Source organism: Amblyraja radiata, chromosome 17 (assembly GCF_010909765.2).
Source record: "Amblyraja radiata isolate CabotCenter1 chromosome 17, sAmbRad1.1.pri, whole genome shotgun sequence".
In the NCBI taxonomy this organism is placed as follows: Eukaryota; Metazoa; Chordata; class Chondrichthyes; order Rajiformes; family Rajidae; genus Amblyraja; species Amblyraja radiata.
The window spans coordinates 39,014,691-39,035,203 of record NC_045972.1 but is presented as its reverse complement, the minus strand read 5'-3'; the positions used below and the strand labels follow the sequence as shown (position 1 = coordinate 39,035,203).

The 20,513-nt window shown below is 41.2% G+C and overlaps 1 protein-coding gene across 2 annotated transcripts in view; it reads left to right on the top strand.

Moving 5' to 3' along the window:
• nutf2 (nuclear transport factor 2) overlaps positions 1–20,179 on the top strand; it is a 42,443-nt gene extending 22,264 nt beyond the window's left edge. The window contains exons 5-6 of one of the 2 annotated variants that reach the window (XM_033036249.1): positions 2,019–2,171; positions 16,112–20,179. In XM_033036249.1, the coding sequence (XP_032892140.1) occupies positions 2,019–2,129 (111 nt within the window). In that variant the 3' untranslated portion in view covers positions 2,130–2,171; positions 16,112–20,179. The remainder of the gene's footprint in view (positions 1–2,018; positions 2,172–16,111) is intronic. The other variant, XM_033036248.1, reaches the window with a different exon arrangement.
• The last annotated feature ends 334 nt before the right edge of the window (positions 20,180–20,513 follow it).

Sequence of the window (20,513 nt, the reverse complement as noted above, 5' to 3'; positions counted from 1 at the left end):
TAAATCCATAAATAGACATTGGTAAGCTGTTGCTGCTAAATGTTAGTAAGTTAAAGCGATTTAATTTTCTTGTTTTTTTTTCCCTTTCCTTGTTAATTATATCTGGTGAGCAAACTTCTGCTTCTAACCCCGCTTTTTTTATGAACTCGCTGTTGTTTTACTTTAAGGAGACATGATCCTAGAAAATGACACTGGTCCAGCTTTAAACGCTCCCACGTTTCAATAATCTGTTATCATGTCTAGCGTAAAAAAGTTAAAGCACTTACACATGTGAAACCTCTGACAGACAAACAGTGTAGATGTTATGTAGAACTAAGTGAAGTGTGGTGCATAAATTACGTTCTTCATAATTGAATATATGATTTTTTTGGAAAGGTAAATAAACTCTAATGGGTTTGTGTAAACAGAGAAAACTACACAATTAATATAGCATAAATGTGGTGAAATCAGCTTTTGCCAGATTCAGTTTGATAGTTGTATTTAAAAAATTAGAATAGTAGGAAAAAACATGCTAGACTGAGCTTTGAAGTTGCTTGTTTAAAGTTTGCAACTTGGATTGCCATTGCGGCTTTATGGTTCATGTTCTCAGGTTTGTTGGTATACCAATGGCAAGAGGCTATGAAAAGTTTTGGTTTACTGTTTTCAAAATATGAAAATCTGCGGAAAAATTAACCTTGACGGCTTAGAAATAAAACGCTGAGAGACGTTGTGGAATGTAGATCAAACTTTGCCATGTAATTGAAGGCAAGGGTCTAAATGGGCTCATTGGGAGAAATAAACGCGAATTAACTCGGTTACTATGAGAAGGGATAGTTCCAAAGTTTAGAATTAGATTGGAGCAAGTGCCAACTGCAAAAAGGTGACTGTGACCACTTTTGCTCTTAGTTTTGTTTTTTTATTAGTGGTCAACCGATTAGTTTCTTTTTTTTTTTAAAGGATTAACTTGAGCTGGGAAAATTTTAACCTCCATAAAACCCCACTGTGTCAGATTATTGAACAGTGGCAGTAATTGCAAATCAGTGGTTTGACTCCCTAGTTAGTAGAAAGAACCGTTCATGGTCAAACATCCAATCATTTGGGATCACAATCTCTTAACAGTTGCTTGGAAAACATGCTTGACCCACTGAGTTACTCCAGCACTTTGTATCTCTTTTTGACAAAGTTTCAAGCTTTTCTTCATAATCATACATTCTCACTTGTTATAAAAACATAGAAAACAGGCGCAGGAACAGGCCATTCGGCCTTTCGAGCCAGCACTGCAGTTCAATATGATCATGGATGATCATAATAATGAATGATTGCTGCTTTTTCATTGCAATAATACCCTCTTGACTGAATTACCAAATGCTATACACTGTTCTGTTGCAACCTAATATGATTTGGAGAAATGTTTTATCTCCATTTTCATATTTGCATACATAAGTGCAGAACACAAAATGCCAGTAAAGTTTTATGTGTGCATTACCTCATTTTAATAATTTGTGCATTTAAATGCATATATTCTCTAATTGGACGCTGTTAAGTGCTTGCATTGAATTAAGTTGCCATGATAAGAATTAACATTCGGATTCATCATAACTCTTTCCTAAATATTTGTATTCGCACACAATATTGTCATTATTTTTAATTGATGCAGCTGAAAATGGGAAAAGTGGCACGGCCTGGCAGAATGAGAGTATTGGCGAGTGCAGTGTTCATTCTTAACTTCCAGTTATGAGGTTTCATTATCTTTTGTTCATTTATTCATTGTATATGCATTGCCTGAAGTGTTTCGAATCTGGGATCAGATTTAAACCATATTGAGCTATAAACCGTGTAAACCATAATATGTAATCTCGCAAGGCTGCTGTGAAGGCTTCACTCTTACTCGGTTATTCCTGTTAATAATTTTTCAAAGTATTTGCTTACAGAAGGCGAAATCAAATGGTAATATTGGTGAAAAGATTTGAATGTAACTTGAACATATAGGAACATGAAATTCAGCTTGGTAACCATTTATTATTTCATCTTTTGCTCAGGCAGATGACGACCCAGTTATAGGCTTCCAACAAACATTTTTATTGAAATGTATTAGTAATACCTGGGTGTGTACGAATGAGGTCTTCAGGCTAGCACTTCACAACTTTTAGTAAATGAGCAACTTTTCCTCGGTCTGTCTTTCCTCTCGCCCAGTAAGCATTAATTTTTGCCGTTTTGCACGTTTGTGGCATTTGCAGGACATTGCAGCATGTTCTTGCTGTAAACACGTGTGTTTTGCCGTTGAATATTGAACTGAATTTGAATGGCATTTGTAATATTTTTGCATTTGTAATTCTTATCCCATGGTAATACCATAGCAACAAGAAAACTTTCTGTTTTTATGGTAGAGCATTCTTGTGCGATTGCTGGCTGTTAGCTGTTTATTTCTAACTGCATTGGATTATGTTAAATAGGACTAAACTTGTTTGAATAAACTCTTGTGGGTGTTCTACATTGGGGTGTTATGGAAGGTGAGAAGACTTTACTGGCATGCACAGTTTTGAATGATGTTTTCTTTTGGAAACATTTATAAATTTTAAATCTTTCTAACCAGTGTGAAACATTTACAATTAGCAATTATTAACAACAACTTCAAATCTCTTTGGATATAACTGGAACCATTGAGCACATTTTGCTAAAGTTGCATCCATGAATTTAGCCATTTACATTGTGCTATTTAAAATAGGCATAAATGGTTATTGTCAATCTTATTCTGAATTTTAGGAGTTTCCATATTGAAATGTCATTCACTCGCTAGGAGTTGCGATGATATGTAATCAAATAAAATAATGAATAAATCTTGGTGAGAATACATTTATAGAATTGTGACGAGTAAATATTTTGCTTAGATCAGCTTTATTGTTGTGCTGAAATATTTACTTATAGTTTCTAAATGTAAGAAGAGAATTTTGCATTTGAGTCTGTGGCATAATTGGTTGGTGTATGTGGAGATATTTTTGTATGGAAGGCTGAAGGACACATGAAACCCCAAGGAATCCTGAGCATATTGTATTTAAGTATCTAAAATTTTCATCGACCTTTTAAAGCATTTAAAAAATCTGTCAGCAAAGCTTTGTATACCTGACTCAACAAACTTGATTTGTATATTTGTAGGAACCATTACTGAAGTATTAAATATGTATGGGAAATATTACAGACCCATTTAGAGAGAATGGATACTGGTTTTTAAAAATATACATGAGATGCATTGGCCTTACATCTATCAGATATAACAAAATGGCTTAACCCATTATTCATAATTGATTTAATTAGATGTTCTCTTACAATCACCTCAGGCTAACTGCTTTAAAATGGTTGCATTTGATTATTTTATGAAAGAGCCCTTGAGAACAATGCATCATTTTGGCCGCCTGTCGGAGTGGCTACATAAGAGGTGATTGGTATCAGGTGATTAGAAGCCATTGGTGGAACTCCTGTCTCAAATGAACAGACTGGAATCAACGCAGCTTCTTACAACTGCTTAGCAATTTTGCTCAGCAACCTGATGCATTTGCTTTGACCTGGGGGGGGCTTGGTGGGAACTTTGAAAAGAAAAACAATCTGCTTCACTGAGGGAAAAACTGACTGGATTTGATTTTCCTCACCATTCATGTGGTTGCCTTTGAAAATGGCAACTTAATTATAGAAACCTTTGAAAATGGCACTTAATTATAGAAACCTTTTCTATAATTGTTGAAACGCAAAAGATATTTTTGTACATAATGTCTTTCCATGCATCCCAGATTGCTTTGCCATCACTGAAGTGCTTTTGAAGTGTAACAATTATAATGCAGAAAACATTGTGGCCAAGCACCCATAAATAGCAGTGTGATATTGTCCAGCTAATCTTTTTTTATATTTGGGGAAAATATAGGCCAGAACACAAGGAATAATATACCGAAGAGTGCTGTGGGATCTTTTGTGTTTATTTGAGAGAATACTTGTGTACTTGTTTGTTCCTTTGTTCATTATCAAATGGTTATGTATTTCAGGACCATCTTGTTAGGAATTGACCTATTTTAGTTTAGAGATGCAACCTGGACACATGCTCTTCGGCCCAACGAGTCCATGCTGACCATCGATCACCCGCTCATACTTCTATGTTATCCCATTTTCTCATCCATTCCCTACATATTAAAGAGACAAATTAGCCTACAAACCCCTCATGTATTTGGGATGAGAGGGGAAACTGGAGCAGGAAACTCACACAGTCACAGGAAGAATGTTCAAACTCTACATAGACAGCACCTGACATCAGGATCAAACCCAGGTCTCTGGCGCTGTCAATCCTGGACCAGGTGAATCAGATGATAGAGCTACATGCCAAGCCAGATGCTGCACTTAATTTTCAAATTGAATATAGTAAGATATATCATGTTTTGCTTTCACGTTAAGCTGGGATTTCTTGTGTAGCTGGAATTGGGTGAATTGATATGCAGTATGATGACTTCACTAGTATGCAATGGACAAAAGATTTGAAAACTGAGCATTGCGATCAATTTGGCAGCCATTTGCCCTCGGCGCGCGCACACACACACCCTCGACCACCCCTCTTGTAATTCTGGTTTGGGCAGTGTAATTAGGGCGGCACAGTGCAGCAATCGTGGTGTTGCTGCCTTACAGTTCCAGAGACCCAGGTTCGATGCTGGCTACGAGTGCTGACTGTATAGAGTTTGTATGTGTAAAATGCCTGTAAATGCGTGGGTTTTCTGCGTGTGTCATGTTTCCTCCCACATTGCAAAGATGTGCGGGATTGTAGGTTAATTGGCTTCTGTCGATTATCCCTAGTGTGTAGGATAGTGCTAGTGCACGGGGTGATCGTTGGTCGCTGTGGACTCAGTGGGCCAATGGACCTGTTTCCACACTGTATCTCTAAAGTAAATAGAGCAAAACTAGCATTCTCGAGAGAATAGTTCAATAGTCCAGTAATAAATAGTAAGATTAAACGAGAACTTACCAGTTTGAAGTTTGATCTGTATTTTATGAGGAGTTACGATGAGGGATTACGTGAAGAACCCCGCCAGGACGCATGCGTGTCATTCTTCAAAGCAGCGGTGTGAAATCACAGATAACTGTAATGACTAAACATAGTAAGATTAGAGAAGAGGCACCAGTTAAGTATATGATCAGGGTGGGAGCGGAGGGCACGTAATCCCTCATCGTAACTCCTCATAAAATACAGACCAACCTTCAAACTGGTAAGATCTCGTTTAATCTTACTATTTTACTTCGGAGTCATGTGAGTGACTACGTGAAGATTTTAAAGCTCTGTAATTTCATGCCGTGGAAACGAGTCCATGCATCACGTCTGCCTTGACTGTGGGAGGAATTGTGTTAACATAATTTGGACATGATTCGACATTGTAATCATAAAAAATTTTAACACAAGTTTATAACCCCTTTTATGGGTTTAAATTGATTTACAGAATTTAAATTGTTCCTGCAAACGTTCCAGGTTTCATTACTGGTTTATTACAAAATAATTGGAATGTTTTCCCCTCCAGACCATCCTGCTGCCTTGAGGATTTGGTCCATTGGTACATCCAACTGTATCGCTGCCGATGTAGCTGCAGCCCTGGTGGAAAGAGATTTTTAAAGTTTAGTATCCACCCCAGCCTGTGTTAGCAACTGTTTCAGCCATCTTGAGATGGTCTGGACCGTCACTCTTGGTGTGGTTGCTAGTGGCTGACCAAAATGTGCCTTTTCATTGCCTCTTAAGATATTCGTTTTCTCCATGTATAACGACAGATGTCTTATTATACACAGACGGTCATCTGTTGGGTATGACCTAATTGTATATTGAGGCCTGCTGATCCCTTTTCTGTTCTGCTTACTATCTCATAAATATGAAACGTAATATTTTCTGTTGAGAAAGTCATGTTGTCCAGTCTAATTTTTGCAGTGACTGTATCCTCTGTGCCGTGACCAATACCATTAGCATGACTGTTTTAATGTCAGTCTGTGTAGGGACAGAACTGTTGCTGGAGACCAATTCCTGAGCATCTTCAGGGTTATTCTCACATTCCATATTTGGGAGTATCTGGTTCCCCTCATAGGTTTTGTACCAGTGGGTGAGTCCCAACAGTGTAATGGTCTGTCCCCTGCCATAGGTAAGTCGATAGGGCACTTCTGGTACAGTTGATGGCACTGTAACTGAGCCCCTCATCATAGTGGAGGCCTGCCAGATATTCCAGAACAGATGGGATGTTCATGTCTCTGATTCCATGTTTGATACCACTGGGAACCATGGTTGTGTAGGCCAATCGGGTACTACCAATACCAGATGCAGAGTCTTGTTGTATTTCCTTAATACCCAACTGATGAGGCAGGAAAGGAGGGAATGCGTAAATAAACAATTTCCCCCCCCCCCCCCAATGCAGCGAAAATGCATCTGTCGCCGCTGCCCCAGGGTCTGGTTCCTGTGTAACATAACTTGATAACTGGTGGTTAAGTCTGGATGCGAATAAATCGATATCTGGTGTTCCATATTTTGCTGTGATATCAGCAAATACTTGACCTGGTGTCTGCCACTGAATTTAGTCTTCCTGGTAGGTAAGTGGTTGATATCCAAATATCTCTCTGGATACACCATTGCCAATTTGTATAGCCAGATTGTCACATGATGTCGATTTGTTTCCACCCTGTGGTTAATGTATGCTACCACGGTGGTATGGTATTGGTGGCTCCGCACCCAAGTGCACTGGCATCAGTTTGTAGTACCATGGAAAGGTTACTGACAATGCTTGGATAGGAACAAGGCCAGATGTTATCTATCCACCATTTTAGTTCCAATTTAGCTTGATTGGTAGTTTCACAGATCTGTCAAAGTGACCTGCATAATTTAGAGTGCTTGTATTTTGCTCTCTGTATGTTTTGGTAATGTAGAGGTCCAAATTGTGTGGCTGGAAGGCAGCCATCATTATGCCAATTACTTTAGCTACCAATCTGATGGATGGTTTGCTGATGTCAGTGAGGTTATTGCAAGCCTCTATTAAATCTCTAGCCTTTCCCTTAGGCAGAGTCACCGACATGTGAACTGAGTCAATGGTGAAACCCCAGGTAGTCCATAGTAGTGGAAGACATTAGTTCAGATTTAACTGGATGAAAAATGAATCCCAGTTTTCCAAATAACTTTTTTTTGTGAACAGCCTGGGCTGATGATAATCCATTCGGCAGTGCTTTATACTGTCAGGGTTGTCCCATCCAGTTGAATTTTAAGTAACATCTGTGGTCACCTCGTATAGGCACTGAATAGTAAGCATCTTTTAAATTGATGCTGGCCATTGAAGTAACCTTTGGGAATTAATTGTTAAGCAGTAACAAAGGTATCTATTTAGTCAGATCTATGATGATGTGATGACCATCATCTTGTTGTTTTTGATAAATATATTGGACACGAATTCTAATGGTTCGTGTTGAGTTTTCTCAATTACACCTTTTATGTGAAGCCGCTTCAGTTCAGCTTGCGCTTTTGATTTCCCTTTATCAGAAAGCACGAACATTCGGTTCAGTATATGTTGAACTGGAGGGCTGTACTTGTGTATAAACTCTGTTGTATATCCCTGGATACTGCTTAAGATGTAGATATCGTTTGTTATCATGCTCCATGCATTCAGAAAAGAGTGTAATCTCCACCCAATCTCCGTGCCCATTGTATATTGTAGGGAACCAGACCCACCTACCTCCATAGTTACTAGTGGCAGGTTTACTTTTTGTAGGTTCTTCGCTGTTGTAGCGCTGGGGTCTGGATTTTCGGTTTGGTTGGGTTGGAGGTCCCGCATCTTCCAAGAAGGCCGGCCTGGGCCATGGCCTCCTGCACACTTGTCTTTTCTTCTGCGGACCCCTCTTCCAGGTCAGCCCAGAACTGACCCGCAGTGCTCCCCTCTGATGGGGTAGAAGCACTGTGCAGCCCTCAAAGAGGTACTGCTGTGGGTTTATCATAGGGCCCACAGTGACCCGACTCCATCTCCCGGAGTCTGTCACGTTGGAGCAAAGCTCTCGGGCGCTGGCCGCCGGCGGTTATTCAAAGTCGGACTCCTCTGAGTCCACGACCTTGTTTGTTTTGTGTCTAGCCTTTCCGCCCGGCCACGTGGATCTGTCCGGTGCGGAGGCGACATCGGGCACAGCTGATCCCACTACGGGTGATCCAAGTGCCGCTGGCTGCTGCTGGCTGCCCGCTGCTCCACGGTCCTCCTTCTCCAGCTTTGTCCTTACTGTCCTTCCGTGGAGTGGATATGGCCGGTGTGGAGGACATCTGGCACAGCTGATTCCATCTAGCCCACCAGCTTTGTCGCAGCCCGTTGTTTCTGCACCTGCAATCAGCATGGAAATACAAAAAAGACCGCAGCTCTTCCCTGCAGGTCCAAGTTAAAATCGTTGCTACGGGTGAGCGTCGTTCCACCCCGTCTGCTGCCGTTATTGACTGGTCAAAAGTCAACGGCCCCATTTGAATGGTCTCCCGCCCGGCCGTGGTGTTCTGGCCGGCGCGGGACCAAAAGTCGGCACTGCTCTTCCTATTACGGGAGATAAACGTGCCTTCAGCTGCTGCCGGCTGCCTGCGACTCTGCTGTCTTCCCCAGCCAGCTTCACTAGCAGCACTTGTGGACATTCCTTTGTCCAGCTTCCCCTCCTGTGGGAAAAACCCCAGCACGGGGAAACATTAGTTTTGCTCCCTCTCCCGCCCGGACCGGTGCGGGAGCGAGTCGGGAGTGAAAGTCGGGCACAGCTGTTCCCATTACGGGAGATTAACGTGCCTTTGGCTCCTGCCTTTGGTTGCTGCTGCCGGCTGCCCGCGACTCCGCGGTCCTCCCCAGCCAGCTTCACTAGCAGCATTTGTGGACACCACTTTGTCCAGCTTCCCCTCCTGTGGAAAAAACCCAGCGCGGGGAAACATTAATTTTTTGCTTCCCTCTCCCGCCCGGCCGGGCCCGGTGCGGGAGCGAGTCGGGAGCGAAAGTCGGGCACAGCTGTTCCCATTACGGGAGTTTAGCGTGCCTTTAGGCTGCTGCTGCCGGTTGCCCGCGACTCCGCGGTTCTCCCCTGCCAGCTTTCCCGCAGTCTTCATGGATCCGGTCCATGTTTCCACCTAAAGGTGAGTGGAAGGAACGCAGAGTCTTCTTACCTGCTGTTCCCGACTTTCCAATTCTGGAACGCAGAGTCTTCTTCCCTGCTGTTCCTGGTTTTCAAATTTTGCCGCTAGGGGAACGTCGTTCCCCCTTGCTGTGACTTGTTGCAATGCGTGTAGCGATATGACACGCATGCGTCCTGGCGGGGTTCTTCACGTAGTCACTCACGTGACTCCGAAGTAAAATTGTTAATATATCTGGAGAGATTATTTCTTCCTACATCTTGCCCTTCCTTCATGCAAAAAAGTTTAAATATTACACTTGCAGTTGAAGAAATTACACAGCTCAGGACAAAACCAGGAGTGATCCTGGAAAGAGTCAATAAACAGTATAGGGTAGACCAAATGACTTCCTTTTGTGCTTTGACTATCGATAAACTTAAGTTCAAATTCAGCATTAAGACCGAAGATTGCATGGCACAAGACTAGGCGGTACAATTTTGCCAGCAGTGTGAAATAATTTTTCTGAGGCATAGAAAACACAAATACCACACTTGTTAGCTTGCAAGATCTTATCCTGTGGTGAAATGGCAGAATCAAAAAGGAAACGTACCCAACAGTGTGGGAAATAAAACTTGGATACCACCCCCCCCATCATGGAATCAGATATTAAAAGTGCTACAGACGGGAAAAAATTAACGGATGATTCAGAAAAACAGTTAACTGGTATTTCCTTGCTTTTCTTGGACTATTCAGAAGATCCTTCAGGGGGGTGAACCCTCGGAAAGCGCCTGGACCTGATGGCATACCCGGTCGTGTTCTAAAAACCTGTGCGGACTAACTGGCTGGAGTTTTTACGGACATTTTCAACCTCCCACATTTGAGGTCTGAGGTTCCCACCTGCTTTAAAAGGGCATCAATAATACCGGTGCCCAAGAAGAGCAAGGTGACGTGCCTCAATGACTATCGACCAGTGGCACTAATGTCTGTGGTGGTGAAGTGCTTTGAGAGGTTGATTATGGCGCATATCACCTCCTATCTCGACAAGAACCTCGACCCACTGCAGTTCACTTACCGCCATAACAGATCAACGGTGGATGCAATCTCACTGGATCCCCATTCCGCTCTGGACCACTTGGACAACAAAAACTCATATGTCAGACTGTTATTCATTGACTACAGCTCGGCATTTAATACAATCATCCCCTCCAAGCTAGATACCAAGCTCTCAGATCTGGGTCACTGATGGGGACGATTCTGAATATAGAAGTGAGATCGACCGATTGACCAAATGGTGCCAGCACAATAACCTGGCTCTCAACACCAGCAAAACCAAGGAACTGATTGTGGACTTTGGAAGGGGTAGGATAGGGACCCACAATCCCGTTTATATCAACGGGACGATGATAGAAAGGGTCAAGAACTTCAAATTCCTGGGTGTGCACATTTCTGAAGATCTTTCCTGGTCCAGGCACACTGATGCGATTTATAAAGAAAGCACATCAGCGCCTCTACTTCCTGAGAAAACTACGGAGAGTCGGTATATCAAAGAGGACTCTCTCGAACTTCTACAGGTGCACAGTAGAGAGCATGCTGACTGGTTGCATCGTGGCTTGGTACGGCAACTTGAGCGTCCAGGAGCGGAAAAGGATGCAGAAAGTTGTGACCACTGCCCAGTCCATCATCGGCTCTGACCTCACCACCATCGAAGGGATCTATCGCAGTCGCTGCCTCAAAGGCAGCCAACATCAACAACGGAGGAGGAGCCATCTTGGGGAACGGCTGCTAACCAGCAGCCGTCCGTTTAATTCATTTTTTTTTCAGTATTTAGTTAGTTTTCGTCGTTTTTTCGGAGATATTGTCTTCTTATTGTGGGGGGAAGGAGGTAACCTTACTTCTAGGTCCCTACCTGGTCGTTGAGGCAGCTTTTTCTCTGGGCTGCCCGTCGACCCGTCCTCGTGGCCTACCAGCGGGCTTGGAGCGCCGTTTCCTGGTGGGGACCGCCCAGCACCTCGGCTTTGTTGGCGGCACAGCGCTGGAGCACCATCGCGGAGCGGAGCGGGCGATGCCTTGCCTGGGTCGACGCGCTGGAGCTCCGGTGAGCTGGACCGCCGAGAGCAACACCTCCGGGCTGCGGGGCTGCGGAGCGGAGCAGGCGGCGCCGACATTAACATCGGGAGCCTGGGAGCTCCAACTCGGTTCGTCCTTGTCGGCTTCGGAAGCCGACAATCCCCTGCTAGGAAGCGGCCGTTCCAGGTGGCTCAGCCGCTGTGAGCAGTCTCCCGACGCCGGGGCAAGACCACCCGGCTAGAACGGCCAGGAACATCGGGCCTCCGTTGAGGCAACAGTGGTGGCCTTAATAGGCCTGACTTTTGGGAGAACTGGGGTTGGGGACTGGACTTTTGTGCCTTCCCCCACAGTGGTAACCACTGTGGGGGGATGATTTTTCTGTGTGTAAGGTACTTTGTTAGTCTGTGTCCAATATGGCTGTCGGAAGAGAGAGTGGACGCTGGCGCGCTTTAGCTGCCGCTGCTCTCTCTTCACATTGTGTTTTTTTTTATTTTTTGATTTTGTGTCTTTGGAGCGATTTCTATCTTTAATTTGTGTATTGATGATGTCCTTATTATTTATTTTTCTCCGACTATATGTTTTTTTTCCTCTTCTCTTTAATCTTTGTAAGGTGATCTTGAGATTTGAAAGGCGCCCGAAAATAAAATTTATTATTATTATTATTATCATCAAGGACCCACACCATCCTGGCTACGCATTCATCTCTCCGCTACCATCGGGCAGAATGTACAGGAGCCTGAAATCTGTTACATCCAGGTTCAGGAACAACTTCTTCCCCACAGCCATCTGGCTATTAAACTTGCCAACAAACAGACTCTGAACTGTAAAAGTCTATTGCACTTTATCATAGAAACATAAAAAATAGGTGCAGGAGTAGGCCATTCGGCCCTTCGAGCCTGCACCGCCATTCCATATGATCATGGCTGATCATCCAACTCTGTATCCTAAACCTGCCTTCTCTCCATACCCCCTGATCCCTTTAGCCACAAGGGCCATATCTAACTCCCTCTTAAATATAGCCAATGAACTGGCCTCAACTACCTTCTGTGGCAGAGAATTCCAGAGATTCACCACTCTGTGTGAAAAATGTTTTTCTCATCTCGGTCCTAAAAGATTTCCCCCTTATCCTTAAACTGTGACCCCTTGTTCTGGACTTCCCCAACATCGGGAACAATCTTCCTGCATCTAGCCTGTCCAACCCCTTAAGAATTTTGTAAGTTTCTATAAGATCCCCCCTCAATCTTCTAAATTCTAGCGAGTACAAGCCGAGTCTATCCAGTCTTTCTTCATATGAAAGTCCTGACAGTATCTGCTTATTTATGTGTTTATTTAACTGAACTGTTTTGTATTTATGCTTACAATATTCTGTTGTGCTGCCGCAAGCAAGAATTTCATTGTCCTATCTGGGACACATGACAGTCAACTCTCTTGACTTGACTTGTCTTGTTTCGACTATTGCTGGGGAAATTTTAACTGCTACATTTATTACATATAGTGGTACTCTTTCAATATAATGGAGGTAGAGGGCTTTGAGCCATCTTAAGAATGTACAACCACGTTATGTTCTGTGGAAGCAAACAATTCTGGAATTTGATTTGTATTGCTGGTTGGTTGTTTATATTTCTGCTGATCACAGACTCTGTATACAGACTGTTAGGTCCGAACCATGGATTGCAAATTCAAGGCAGGCAAATATATTGATGAGGAAGGGATTAAATGCGAGCTGCTATGTTTGCTTACATTAAGAATATAACTAAAGTAAGGGTGAAGTTTTGTAAAATGTGGTAGTGTGGTAATGTGGTCGTGACACAGTCTCAACTGGGACTGGCTGTTGCAGTCTTATTGGTTGGCATTGTGGCTTGTATGCCATCATGGAGAAAACATAAAAGGAAGACTAACTTCAGTGTGTGTCTGAATTTAAAAAGTGTATGCTACGTATAGTCTCTTCAAATTGATTGTCAAATGCTTTGGTAAAGTTGACAAATAAAATTATGATGAGCATTTGACAGCACTGCTCCTATACTTGCTGGAGTTTAGAAGGGTGGGGGTTCTCAATGAAACTGAATGGTGGAAGGCCTGATAGAATGGATGTGGAGAGGATGGTTCCACCAGCGGGACAGCCTTGGTCCAGAGGGCACATTCTCAGGATAAAATGATGCACCTTTGGAAAAAAGATGAGGAGGAATTTCTTTAGCCAGAGGGCGGTGAGTCTGTGGAATTCTTTAAGACGATTAAAGAATCACAGACGATTGTGGATGTCCAGTCAATGGATATTTTTACAACAGAGATTGACAGATTCTTAATTAGTATGGGTGTCAGGGGTTATGGAGAGAAGGCAGGAGAATGGGGTTGAGAAGGAAAGATAGATCAGCCATGATTGAATGGCGGAGTAGACTCTGACTGGGCCCTCTGGTGCGACTTTCCCACTAGTGAAAACATCTTCTCCACATCCACTTTTATCGTATCTTTTCACTATTCGGTGGGTGTCAATGAGGTCCCAGCCGTTCTTCTAAACTCCAGCGAGTACAGGCCCAGACCTGAATTGTCAAATGCTCATCATACATTAACGCAGCCATCTCCAGGATTATTCTCGCAAACCTCCTCTGGGCCGTCTACAACGGTAGCACATCCCTCCTCGGATATGGGGCCCAAGACAGCTCACAAAAGTCCAAATACGGTCTGACCAGTGCTTTATAAAGCCTTTGCATTACATCCTTCCTTTTAGATTTTAGTTCTCTTGAAATGAAAGCTAACAATTGCATTTGCCTTGCTTGCTACCGATTCAACCTACAAATTAACCTTTTGAGAATTGTGCACCAGCACTCTCTTGTCTCTTTGCACCTCCAATCTCTGAATCCCCTCACCATTTAGAAAATAGTCTATGGTCTGCAGTATTTCATCTGCCACTTATTTGCCCACTCTCCCAACCTGTCCAAGTCTGTCTGCAGCCTCCCAGCTTCCTCTGCACTACCTACCCCTCCGCCCATCTTGTAATATCCACAAACATGGCCACAAATAACTTGTTATAAAACTTAGTATGATTTATTGAACCCTTTAAAGCATAACTGTTGAATGGATATTTTTCAAATATTTTGTTTATTCAGCTTGCTAACGTACTTTAAAACTATACATTGATGAAATAGGCTACATAATCTTAAATTAAATGTTTTGTTTGTTGTGGAATGACGGGTGGGTTCCCCATTGATTTATATGTATATACACAATAGAATAATATTTCTAAGGCCCGTCAATCATCTTCTTGCGTATGGCCTGCACAGCCTAAAGTTGTAGATCAAAGGTAGACATCCAGGCCAGGACAGCATCATTTATTAGGTGGATGGCTTTGATGCCACCAGGGAAAAGCCTCAGTGAGCGGTTTATTCACGATGTGTGGGATGGTCTGGTCTAGATTTCCGCAGTCGCAAGCAGTGCTGTCTGCCATCCCCCACTTATGCAGGTGATGGGCTGGCTGTTCTTGCACGGAGGGTGCGGATTCTGTTCACGGTTAGCCATTGCTTGCGATGGAGGTCAAAACCCGGTGGTTTCACTGTGGGGTCTGTGATGACCTCTCCGTTGTTGGTGTTGGCAACTTTCCAGGCTCTACGCCACTCAGCCCTGGAGTCAAAGTCTTCCAGGGATTTAACGGAAGACCAGAAGCGTTTGCAGGACTTCAGGCGCATGTTGGGCAGATTGTTCAAGTCAGCATGGATGGGAAGGTCAGGGTTGGCCTCGATGGTGCACCAATCTCTCAACATTCTCTCCCTTCTACGAATGCTGGGAGGGGCGATATGAGAGAGGACAGGGAGCCACTTCAAAGGTGTTGACTTATGCGTCCCTGTGATGAAACGCATTTCAGTGTTAAGGACAGTGTCAACTCGTTTGGTGTGGCAGCTATTAGCCCAAGCTGTTGAGCAAACCTTGGCTGTTGAGTACACCAGGGCTAAGCTTGTGGTATGGAGGGTGTGTGCATTGGATCCCCAGCTGTTGCCTGCAAGTTTCCCGATGATGTTGGCCCTTGCTTTCAGTTTATCAGCCACCCTCTTCAGGTGTTCACGATAGGTGAGATTGCGATCCAGGTGACTCCGAGGTACTTGGGGGAATTCTTCATCCTTCACCGGCTTACCACAAAAGGACACTCGGAACTTTGCATTGGCAAGCCGATTGCTGAGGTGAAAGGCAGTGACAGCTGTCTTAGGTGGGTTAGGGCAAAGTCGCCAGAAGGTGAAGTACTCTTCCATCGCCTTCAAGTCTGCTGATAAAACATAGCCGTCCACAATTGACAGGCCTATCTGCACAAACAAATAGGCCTGTCATTTATGGAAGGCTATGGTTTTCTAATCATTGTAATTATGGTTCTTTTCACAGTGCAGCTGAAGTATTAGTGCAGGTTTATTATTGGCACATGTACTGAGGTACAGTTAAAAGCTTTTTTTTGCATGCTATCTAATCAGATCAGATAAAACTATACATAAATGCAATCAACCCAAAGTCGAGTACAAAAGGGAAGAGACTGAGTGCAGAATATAGTTGCTCTAGATTTACATGTTGAAAGGAGATTTAAGAGTAGAGTGATTGTATTGAATGACAATATACCTGAGAAGAGCATGCAAAGAATCATCTTGCTCAGGCCCCATCTTACAGTTTGGCTTAAAACAGATTTTTCCAGTTGCTCCCATCAAGAACTTCTTAAGTAACTCTCTTTTATCCCACATTGAGACCATAGCGAACTCTCTTAGCACACAGACAGAAGTAAATATCTTGTTTCTTTGCACTCTCTTGACAAACCTAGAATTGGTAATAATTAGATCCTATGAACTCTAATATAGTAAGATGTATATTTAATTTCACACTGAGATTTTGTCATTCGCCATTTTGATTGATCATGTTATCTGTATGCAATTTTTTTTTTAACAAAATACTTTCATTTTCAGAATCTAAACTTGTTTTGTTTCCTTTCAGGCTGACGAAGATCCTGTCATGGGATTTCACCAGATATTTCTACTGAAAAACATCAATGACGCTTGGGTCTGCACCAATGATGTCTTCAGGCTATCACTGCATAACTTTAGCTGAGAGTTCTACTTTCTGCACGTCCTTCTATCCACTCTTCTAGTCTGCTATTAATTGCAATAACTGGATTCTAAATATCATGCACAAATGTTTTACACAACAGTAAAATTTGCAACCTGACCTGGTCTCTAATCGCAGTTTGCTTGAATTTAATAATTTGTGCATGATATTTGGAAAAAAATGTCAGTTTAGCTGACGTGGACAAGACAGTACTCAGTGTGTGTTGTACCAACATGCCTTAGAAGATAAGTCATACCACACATCATTTTCCCCCTATGTACTGGTAAGTTGCTATAGCAATCCAAAGAACCAAAATAAGTAACAGCAACTTCTTAACCAATCTTTTGATTTGTTCATACCATTTGTTGACTTGTGCTACAATAAACCATGTATTTTTCTTAAGTTGGAAATGGTTTCATTTGGTTTCTGGCAGGTTTAACATGTTTATTTGATATATAATAAAATGTATTTGACGGTTTAATTGAATTGGAAAAATAAAATGGTATTGCTTGTGCTGGAGTAAAGGTTTTGGCCACATGTCTATAAAGAAGACAATTAACTCAAGGCGACTCAAACATAGTTATTCAAACTATGTTTATCATGATCGAACTTTATTTCAGTTCTATTGAAGGGTATGGTTGCTGCCACCTTGACAAATTGAGGCCATAAGAAAACTTTTAAATGATGAGATTTTAAAGCTGCAAAGCACAAGATTCAGCATACAATTTTTATCTAATGTTTGTATTTAAACTTGAAATCCACATTGCTTAACTTCTCAAATTTTGATTTCTGTAAAGCAAGCCAATGCTTGGAACATTAGCTGGACTTGCAGTGGATGTTCATAGGGTTATGTTTTAATTATCCTTTCTCCATTCATCCAAATGGTGTGACTTGCTTCAGTTTGAAGATCTGCGTCATGTAAACTGGCGTTCGTTACATTGTGATCACTTGACAGTTGAGCTAGAAGTGGATAAAGAATGTCAGCTTCTCATCTGAATGCATCACAGTTGTGAATTTAAATGCCATGCTACCCTACCATTTAACCTCCTTATGACAGAGCTGGAAAAAATGTGCTGTCTCTGATCGGCTGCTGCATCATCTATTCTTTTTAAATTGATGATCAAAGCAAATTTAGTAATCTCACACAATGTAAAGAAAATGGAGTCAATCCATTCATAATTGCCCATATCTCTTGGTACTGGAGCTTCAGAAATGCAGAAAGCATTTGTGACCAAAATTGAAAATTAACACATCATCAAGAAGTATGATTGATGCTGATACAGCTGTCTTTAAGAATGTTTTTTTTCTTCAAATGTATTTAATCTGCATAAAGTAGGTTTGGGATTTTCTTTTGTAATAGTGATGCGTGTTGGGAATACAGTTCCATGATTACCACAAGTGTCTCACAAAAGTGGTCATACATTGTGCACACAGAGGCATTGAGGGTTATTGCAGCCCAGCCGAATACTGTTCTCGTATGAATTCCAAATATTTCAAGAACTTAATCAGTGTCGGGCCACTTGCGTAAATATGTAATCTAAACAACTTGAAAAATATTTCTCCTTGATGGTAGAATTGGATTTCTCTGCAAATTTATTCCTTTTAGGAATGCTGGTTCATGTTGGACCCAATTTCCTTTTTCTCTTAACTTCAACAGTTAATTACTTGGTGTTAGGTGAACACCATTTCTTTTCACTGTAATTATCCAAAACTTGAAAGAACAAGCAATTTTAATAATTAAATGCTGAGAAGTGATTAGAGAGATCAATTTGAGTCTTGAACTGTAATGTAACAGGCACAATAAACGTGCGCAATTTTCACACAACTTAAATCCTAATGTCATTTGATGGTGGTAGTTGTATTGCAAAGTATGAAGCCTCTTGTTTGTAGCAGTAATCGGTGAAACTTGGGTGGTTTCTGAACTTGCAGGCATTTGTCTGAAACAATACAAAATAGATTGGAAAATGCTGTTAGATTATCCAAATATGTAACGTAGAGCAATGTGCTACAAGTTAGAATTTCCTAATTTTGGTTGATGTGTCACATGATGAAGTATTATCTAGGGATTGTCCCAAATGTAATTCAGAATTTAGAATTCCCAACGTATCAAATTTTATGGACAAATTATTGTCTTCAGTGTCTCTTGATTTTTCTAATTGCATGTAAAGCTTCTAAAATATAACAAAATAAAGTCAATTAATTCCAATTTGATATCATCTACATGTTTTATTCCAATCAAGGATTACGGCTGTTGCAATTTAAACTTAACTCTCTCTACCTTGCCTTAAATTGAATCAGTTCAGGACTACCTTGTGATAATGAATGTGCATAATAAAATCCCCGTGTTGAGGGGAGTTTGGAGGGCAACAAACTCAAATTTTTATCAAACAGTATTGTAAAAGTTGCCTATTGTGTTTAAGGCAGGTGCAGTTATAGAATAGTTACAAATTTACCAAGGGGCAAATTTGTTTTATTTATTAAATTAATTGGTATCTTTTTGCATTTTCGATGCATAACCTTCAGTGGTTGAACTACACATTGCAAATGTTACATGGCATTCTGTTTATTTTTTAATATTTACAATAGCAGGAGTTTATTCTGTGGATATAAATTCTGTTATAAAGCAATACCACTACATCACCATTGAAAGTAGTAATGATGTAGTTTATCCAATAATCGACTCAGAAAGAGTTTATATTACAGCTTTGTTAATTTGCAGGATATTTATTCTCTCAATAGGAAAGATATTCTTTAGCTTTCTTTGCATTCTCTTTTACACGTTCACTCGGTCTACTTCAACCCAGAGGGTATGAAGATCATTATTTCATTATGAACAGAGCTCAAATGACTCCATAATACGCTGGTGGAACGTTCATTCACATTATTGTTGAAATAGCAGGACCAAAAGTTCCTTGTTGCAATATGACATTGTGCATGACAATTTGGCTGAGGATTTCTCCGCAATTGAAGCTGATATTTGAGTCTTGCTCACTCAAATCTTTTGTCACGACAGGCCATTGTTACAAGGACGATTGCAGGTGGCTCAACCCTCAGTGCTTCTTTATCAGTATTTAGAATATGGCCCTTGAATTTGAAGTACTATTGTACGTTAAGATGAATGCTCTATCATGATGGAACAAGTAACTTCTGATTACTTCCAATTTTTGGAAAATGTTACTTTGGTGATGCAAAAAAAAAAAAAACAGCTGGAAGTTGATGTGCAAGTGTGAAATATGATCTAACCAGTTGCCAATCAAAATAATGAATTGAGGATACATTTATGTAATTATAGCCTATAGTATAAAGTTTAACAAAATGCAAATGATGAATCTTAACATTTATATACATTGAGCGTGTGTATTTCAGATTGTTTTATAGTTGCTGAAAACAAAGTAGAAATATCTTTACAGGTACATTAAAAGCAGACATATGAAAGAATGGATATGATAATTAGTTGACATTGCCTTTCACATGGATGTAACTCAAAGCTGCCTTCAGAGTACTTGGCAACTGTGTAAAGCACTATTGTGCAGCTTACACTACTGTACTGTGAATTTGTGTTAAAAGGACGTATGTTCAGAAATTATTTAAACATGTTATTTTGTGCCATACTAAGAGTATGTTATGTTTGCCTTAGAGATTTTGCTGTTGGGAAATATCATTCTTGATCAAAAAAAATTCTAGATTCCCATTGATTCCTTAGTTGTGTGATTTATTTTTTATGTTGCCTTTGTCAACAAAAATGCAAGGCCTTGAAGGTCTTTCACTCCCAGATATAACAGAATCTTTGGTCACCGGAAGCTATGATGCTTGATTGGACTCGTGTATGCAGAATCTGATTTTCGATCTATTTTCGGAAAGAAAACTCTGCTTTCAATAATAACTGATGCACGTTCATTTCTTTGCAGTGTAATACCATTATTTTGTTCGTTTCTACAATAAACTTTATCAAACTGCTTTCTTATTGTACTTAATGTTATTACATTAGTCCAGAAGAACAAAGCAAGTAATTTAAAGTACATTTTGGCATGCTCAATATGCACAATATTTGATTTTTCATTCAATTTGTTATGCTTTAAAGGAAAGGTTAAAACAATCCATACTAGATGTCATAATAAGTAATTTGCTCCATTTGAATAAATAGAAATGTGGGAATTATGAAGATATTCCATAAACATAATTTTAATCAGGGGATTTGGGGGATTTTAATATTGAATGGCTTTTTTAAATTAACTAGACCAAGTGCAGACCCGTTGGGTCTGTTTCCCCAACAGCGTTTGCGGGGGAGGGG